The sequence below is a fragment of the Frieseomelitta varia genome, unplaced genomic scaffold (genome assembly GCF_011392965.1).
Source record: "Frieseomelitta varia isolate USP_RPSP 00005682 unplaced genomic scaffold, Fvar_1.2 scaffold_338, whole genome shotgun sequence".
Lineage (NCBI taxonomy): Eukaryota > Metazoa > Arthropoda > Insecta > Hymenoptera > Apidae > Frieseomelitta > Frieseomelitta varia.
In genome coordinates this window covers 28,642-36,811 of record NW_025110077.1, presented here as the reverse complement: position 1 = coordinate 36,811, position 8,170 = coordinate 28,642, and the positions used below count along the sequence as shown (strand labels likewise).

The 8,170-nt window shown below is 28.1% G+C and overlaps 1 protein-coding gene across 3 annotated transcripts in view; it reads right to left on the bottom strand.

Moving 5' to 3' along the window:
* Nucleotides 1–303: 303 nt before the first annotated feature.
* Nucleotides 304–8,170, bottom strand: part of LOC122530329 (hrp65 protein-like) — a 17,699-nt gene continuing 9,832 nt past the window's right edge. The window contains exons 10-14 of one of the 3 annotated variants that reach the window (XM_043657171.1): nucleotides 3,563–8,160; nucleotides 2,286–2,343; nucleotides 2,059–2,154; nucleotides 1,664–1,898; nucleotides 304–722 (exon numbers count right to left, since the gene is read on the bottom strand). Coding sequence is in view for 2 of the 3 variants with exons in the window: in XM_043657173.1 (XP_043513108.1) it covers nucleotides 2,320–2,343 (24 nt within the window). In the remaining variant the exon portion in view is untranslated. The remainder of the gene's footprint in view (nucleotides 723–1,663; nucleotides 1,899–2,058; nucleotides 2,155–2,285; nucleotides 2,344–3,562; nucleotides 8,161–8,170) is intronic. The other 2 variants (XM_043657173.1, XM_043657174.1) reach the window with 2 other exon arrangements.

Genomic DNA, 8,170 nt, shown 5'->3' with positions numbered 1-8,170 from the left:
ATGTTTTAATTAAAATCTGTAATTGTTGAGTAGCACATTTTTTTATTTCACAATATTGATTAAAAGCTACGACGTTCAAAATTTTGTAGTCGACGATATTCATTTTATTTTACTTATTCGAAACATTTGAAGCATTCCGGTCATTAAACAAGTTAATAATCATTATGGTTCTATCAAGGAAACAATCTCTAATCACAGATGATCAATGTAGCAGTCAACAAGTTAAAATTGAAGTTAAAAACTTGTTCGTGTTCTTTTCTTATAAAATTAAAGAGGATAACGATAGACGTTAAATAAAACAAATATTTGGGCAGTAATTTTATGCGGAAAGTACTGTATTTATTTTTTGTTATTCATATAATTAACAGTAAATCATATAGTTTAATGTCAGTAAATAACCATCTTTTAAATTGTCATAACCAAAACATTCATAACCAAAATAAACGTGGAGGAAATCTTCAAAACACCCGACCCCCTTGAGGAAAAGGGCAGGGTAGTGTCGGATTTACCAACTGAAACCTCCACGGTGGCACGCTCTCCGCGTAGAAAGGGGAGCCCCGGGATTCTCCGGTGCTCCCCCATACATCCTTGCCTTTCGGTCCATTTTTGGGGGATGGAAGACCCCCCCCCCCCTCCATTCTCCATTGATGGTTCCTCAAATAATTGCCAACGCACCAGGGTGCCACACCCGGTGCTGTTTCTCCTCAAGATCTCCTAAGATCCTAAAAGAAAAATGTAATTATTAATTCAATGTAACATTAAAGTTTGTATATGCATATAAATTTTTGTTTATCTCAGTGTGATACGTTGGGATTTTTTAAGTTTCTTCACTATATTCAGTCCCGAAAGTGGATCATCATATTTCAAAAATTTTGTAAATAAAATAAGTTACACAGAGTATTGATTTTAATCTATAAATGCATATGTATTTTAAATAAAATCAAGTAATTTTTGACACACTAATCAACATAATTCATAAATTTTTAGAAATGTTCATTAATCAATCATATGAAAAATAAGGACAGTATTAATACAGAAATATTGCACTCATCTTTTTTCTTCATTTATATGATAGATATAATGAAATCAAAGTTGAATTATTTTTTAAATTAATAGTTTATTTTCGACACGATACTTTTTGTAAAGAATGTCAAACGACACTGATTAGTTAATTAGTTAATTAATTAATTAATTAAAATTTTAATGATGTCCTAATACAAAACAAGAGAAAAATTCATTTCCTGAGAAGTCTACAAAAATAAACAATTTAAATTATAGATCAAATGAATAATTTTGTAATAACGAATTAACATTCTAAAACTATTTGATGTGCCGAAAAATAAATCAATATAGCTCGCATGGCGATTATTTTCATTTACATATTTTGGTAATTGGAGTTGATGGTTTCTTAAACAAAAAGTCGACGTCAAATAATATAGAATGCAGGTTACAAAAGACATAATTGATTATTATTGAAAATTATAAAAAATAATTTTTGTGCATAACAACCTAATATTGAAAAATAATAATTACATCCTTAGAATAATTCACTTAATATTTGAACTATTGTACAACGGTGGTTTACCAGTTACTTGCATTTATAGATTCAAATCGGTTTTTATACACTCTGTATAAATTACGCATTTAAGAAAATATATATTACCTTGTGTATGAAAAACCAGTCTCATTCCAAAATGATACTTGCTGTTCGTATAATGTACAAAATTAATTTTTTGATCTCGTCAAATGACAAAACAGATAAATCAAAACTTTATGCTAGTTCATTATCAATTCGTGCCTTATTTCTCTTATATTTTTGATATAACCGTAATGTTTCCAACTTTTGTCACATGATTAGTTTCATCAATTTTGAATTTAACACATCCTGGGTTTTGCTCCTACAAAACATGAAATATTTTATTCATATTATGTATAAATGTCAATTTAATTAAAATTTTTAAAGCAATACATTCAGAATATATTGAGTTATTAAAATCTGTCGTTACAAAAAGAAATCTCAGTTTAATAAAGAAGAGTAAGAAAGAAATTGAAACAAACCTTATGATCTCAGAATTTTGTTGTATATGTATTTTTGTATGTTAAGCATACTCGAGTTTCTTCAAAGTAGAAACAACCACAAATCTGTGAATAGATCTATTAACAAAAAAAAGTTAATTATAATTATCCTAAATTCAAGTCAACAAATAAATACTATTACAAGTATTGTTATTTCACTATTATACAAGTATATAATAATATACGTAATGATTTTTATGCACATTTACCTTTTTTATTTCTCAATACAATTTATTCACATCCTCAACCAGTAACTGCTACGAGTATCTGTAAACATAAAAACAATGTATTAACTTTTAATACAGAATGTGATATATAAGTTAACAGCTGTCAAATAAAATCAATAATACGTTTGTTGTTAGAGATCCTTTCAGAATCTTAAATTTTAGGAGTACATCTTGCCAAATATAAGTAAATATACTTTTATAAGTATAGTTTCAGTTGTATTACATGAAATATTTTTTACCCTTTCAATAATTAAAACTGTTAGTAAAAATGCATGCTACGTATTACATATTTTCATAATAAATGTATAATGTAAAGAAATAATTGCTTCTAGTTCAGTCTGTATTTTGAATTGTTTTGAAAAAAATATATTAAAAATATAATACCATTTCATACGCAGCTTTTCGAAGAATGTTTAGCTACTTTGTTTCAGAAACATATTTACAAACAAACAAATTAAAATCAATCGTTTACATATTTAAAAATAGTGTAAATTCTATAGCTGTTGCGTATTTTTAGTTTACCAACTTTCAGATTTTAAAAAGTAAAAATATCCAAGTATTTTAAGTAATATTCAATAACATTAAATGCGTGATTGTACATGTATAGTCTATTTGATAAAATGGCCTGTGTGTATTTGGCCCTCGAGAAATGAGAGAATAATAGTCGATACGATAAGTTTTGCCGGTCAAATAGTAATTAGGTATATCAGCCTAGATTTCAATAACGAACCCAGACAACCTTCGCTAAAGTTGGTATACAAGTATATTTTGGTTGTCAAAGGTAAAAATAACGTCTAGGCTGGTAAATTTGCTCACAATTAGAAGGTTCCTAGAGAATTATGTAACGAAACAATTAAATTTTCAGAAGAGTTATTACGGTTGTAGATAAAGTCACTGAAGTACGTTGGACATGTAATAAAACAAATCATTTTATATGGTAATTACCTATTTGCTAAACTTTAAAAAGTCTCATAATGTTACAAGTTCAACTTTGCTGGTAAAGATTAGAAAAATCATGAAGTGATTCGTTGGAAAATAAACCAAGTTCCACAGTAACTGTGAATATAATCAATGTTAAATAAATGAAATGATTAAATACATGTAACGTTTATCAAGTATCTTCCTTCACTTAATATTTTTGAAGTATCTTACTGTGATGATCTTTTTTTTATAATCTTTACCATATACTCATATGAATGTCCCACCCGAAGATTAAAATAGAATTAACGCATAATAACAGTTTTACAAAATCTACTCACCTCGTACCAGTAGTTTCACTGATTAGTAGTTTCAAGTATGTAAGCCTATCTTGTGATTGTAGACTCTCCTCCGTTTAAGAGATTCTTGATTAATAACGGTCAGTTTATATCGCGCATTAGTTGTTCGCAATTGATTGCAATTGCGTATACATATGCACATACTGGTTTTCTTCGAGAAAGAAGTTGAATAACTTTCATCGCAAGAAACAATTGTGTATCTTTGTGTTATAGAATGTGTATACGAGATTTTCAGAATAACTCCCAAACAAAATAGTTATAGTCAGGCCATATTCTTTTTTCACAAATAATGGTAAATTTAGAAGATCCTTATTTATTAAGACCCCTCTTATGTATACACATGTTGTGCAACACGCACAAATTTTTTAGGGTTGCTATTGAGGTGATACTGAAAATTCAGGAGCGTTCACGAAATGGTTATATTCTAGCAAAATGACTAAAGAATTGACTTTCGTTTCATTTCAAATGAATACAAGGATTTTTATCTGATGGATGAATTTATACTAGATATTTTTGATGCACTGTTCATAAAGTAGCGGTTATTGCAATACAAGAGAATCCAATGGTAGTAACTAAACTTGAAAATAATTGAAAACTTTTCAAAGACTATATAATAAGATTGTAAGATTAAGATTGTTGAAGTTACAACATAGTTTAAAACAGATTTTATTGAAATATATTTTTGAATAAGGAAAAGCAAATATATGTGAAAAATACAAAATACTTCTATAATAAAAAAATTCTACTACTAAATTTACATTATTAAAAAATTGATAGAAATAACATGAACTGTATAATGTGTGAGAGATCCATTATGTTGAAGATTTCCTGAAAGAAATATAGTGATATTTGAAGATAAAGAATAAATCTTTAGATAATAAAACGGAATAGATAATTTCTTTATATTAGTTTCACTATAATTTAGAAATTTCCTTTAGGCAAATACTTCTCATTATGCGATACATAATTGCCTATTATTTTATTTAAAATGTTAATATTAAAATTTAAATTTCCTCCCAAAATGATGCATAATCCAAAAATTTAGTATTTTATCTGAAACAAATCCTATCTTTATTTTATAAGGATTAGATTAAAAATATATTTTATAACGACAGTATTTAAGTTGCTATCATACAAATACTGTTGTTATCATTTTTGCATTTTTTAGATAAAGTGTTTCTATCCTTTTAAAAAGTTCACAACTCATATTTAGGAAATATTTCAGAAATATAATGATGTTAAAATATTTTCACTTGACGTTTACAAAGTGACTGATTAAAGATATAATAGTAAATAAATTTAAACTCCAAACGTTTCCCAGTATACTTCTATAAGAAAAATATTTATAATTAATATTTATAATCAAATAATTACATGGATTGTGATAAATTTTGACTTCAATTCAAATTCGTAGTATAAGATTTTTCCTTGAAAAATGATGTAAAATATATGTGTGTAACTATGTAGTACACAATCATTATTTTAGTAATATTAAGAGTCGCAGAAATGTAAATTATAACTTGTATGAGTGTATTATTTAATTTCCTACAACTACAACAATTTTGTGAACAGGTCGTATATTATACGTGATATATGTTTAAGAGTTCATAATCAACGACCATTAAGCACAAACCAACACTGTAAATAAAAATATAGCAAATTTTCGCATCTTTTAATTCAACACAATATTCGCGAAACTTGCATAATGAAGAAGATTAGTAATTAAATAAATAGTTTCTATGTATGGATATACGTAGACCTTTATTCATAAAATTACTTCTTGTTAATTAAATTTCTTCACAAAATTTGAATACCATAATTGCAGATGAATCTGCTGAGATATATATCTTATTCTAACATAATTAATTGTATAAAGCTTCAAGTAATGCAGATATTTGCATTCACTTCTTTTCTACATTTTCACATTGCCATTAACTTAAAAACATCTTTGATACGTATACATATACGTCTGTGCAATTTTACTTGTTATTAGAAAGATGAATTACCAAATGATTGATATTGTTTTTAGTTAATATCAAACGCACTCATTACTTATAAACTAATTTAATTCTTCTTTTCTGTTTTTTTCTTTTTAAGTTATAAAGTACAAAGCTAAGGATACGATCAGACTATATACTTTCAGCTTGGAAAACTACTAAATGAACCGAAACGACAAACTATGAATTATAGTATGCAGTATGATGATGTATAATAATAATAATAATAATAATAATAATAATAATAAAAACTAATATGCTACGTTATTTGTAATATTTACATGTTATCTCATGAAGTAAAACATCTATTAGATTATCTTAGTCACTGCTAATTGACAATTAATATACTTTGTAATGTCTATATTACTGCACGTTGGGATAACAAAAATTCACAAAGTGACACTATAAACTGAGGGTTCAATCTTCCTATTATATGCGATTCTATTTTTCCAGAGGAAAGTTTCGTAGAGAAATAAAATGTGTACGATTTAGATTATTTTTTCTCTGTCTCTCTCTCTCTCTTTTTTTATAAGTGATATGATCGTGTTAGTAATCAAAGTTTTAACAGTACGATTCAAAAGAATGTTTATCAAAGTCTTTAGAACGTGTCAATACATCAAAATCATTAGTATTATGAAGTTCTTTTAAAGAATTGTCCCTTTATTCAACACGCATTCGCTATCTTATACGTGATAAGGGAGTATCCTCATCTTGTCGGCTTTGAAAAATCGAAATTTTCTTAATATCTTGTCGAATATCAAAATTCAAAAAAACTGGTGAATGAATTTTGTCAAAGAGAGATTTCCGACCAGTTGTTTATCGAAGTGATGTTAGGAAACTATGTTTTGAAACATTATTTGAACTGATGTGTGGAGTGTGATTTACACGCAAAACAATGAGTGTAGGATTCTCTCTGTATGTTGGACAATTTGTCCCGAAGACGACGATCTATCGTAGGAAAATGGTTTTATATTCCAACATGGGCATAAAACCATATTATTAATGAAGCAATTTATGATTCTGACAATCGGAAGCAATGCGAATAACCAACTTTTGTGAGGAAGTAAACGAGCGATGATTTGAGATACATTGGGATTCAGGGACTCGTGAGTAAAAAAATCCAAGGAAACTCGGTAATCGCTAAGAGTAGTTCAGAAACAAATCGGCGAGCTGAGAGAGATTAGTTTGATGCTAATCTGAAGTTTAAAATCTCGTTGTGAACTTTGAGTTGCCAACTAGGGATAAATCTTAAAAAATCTTTAAGAAACGTGGCTTAGACTTTCAGCCACGTTTTTCTCGAAATACTGCATAATAGTGCCTAAAATAAATATAATCTACTGAAAATTGACATGTTTCAATACTTTAAATTTTTAGGTATTCATTCTTATAAAATCATATGATAAAATGAACAGCTATTCTTTCAAGTTATTTAAGAATCATTAGCGACATTACAGATAATTTGTTCTTGCTCAAATTGACAAAAATTCTCTGATGTTTTACGTTTTCAGTCACTTTTCATGCTAGATACCAAGTATTTTGTTAGATGTACCAATAGATAAACGTTGTGACTTTAAGTGACGTTTCCTAACATGTTCTAAAGAAAATTCTAATACTTTGCATTGCAATCAGCCTGAGGAGGAAATTAATTTACTTACTTAGTCTTACAAGATGGGGTACTCCCTTAAAACTGTAAAAGTAATTTCTTATCAGTAAAATAATTCGCGATATCATGAAATCAGATGCGCATTGAAAGATATAAAATCACACTCTCTCAATCGTTACATGTTACTTTTCAAGGTTATCTTTCTTCTTGTCAATACTCTCACGTCAATGCACAGTGTTTCGACCAATGGACAAAAATAAGAAAAAGTCTGTCACTACAATGATCTAATTACGAATGATACACCAATATATAAATTATTAATCTATGGAATAGATATTATTACATACACGATGGAACCCATCAGAAAGAAGAATATCTGAAGAAGCTATATAAAGACTAAACACAAGGAAACAAGACACATGTGGAAACGTCATACCTGATCGAATACATTTTTAGAGAACTGCAATCAGAATTTGTAAAATTTACTGGTCGTAAAACTGAACAGTGTCAATTCACGGGAAAGATGTAGTAGGATCTAAAAAATTAAATTAGCAGTATAACAAACGACGCGTCTGTCCTGAATCCGATTTTAAATTTTTTTTTTTTTTTTATTTCGAAGGAGCGTGTAATTAAAAAGAAAAAAATCTTGTATGATACGATTATTATCTCGAACGCCCATGTACTCGAAATACTGTGCTACGGTATAAATGTGACGATAATCAATTGCTGAAAAAAAAAATGACTGAAGAATACAACGAACGAGCGATTCTTAATTGATAAAAAAAAAAAAAAGAAAGTTATTTTAATATAAAAGATATTACATCGTATTTTTTGTTAACACAATATCGTGTTATCTGCAGTCCGTTGTGTACAAATTGTCGACAAATAATATTGAAAATTTGCAGGAGAATTGTTACAGCATGCAGAGCTGTGCGATCGAGCCAATTTAATAATGGCAACAACACGTTCAACTTCTGCACAAAGGAAAAA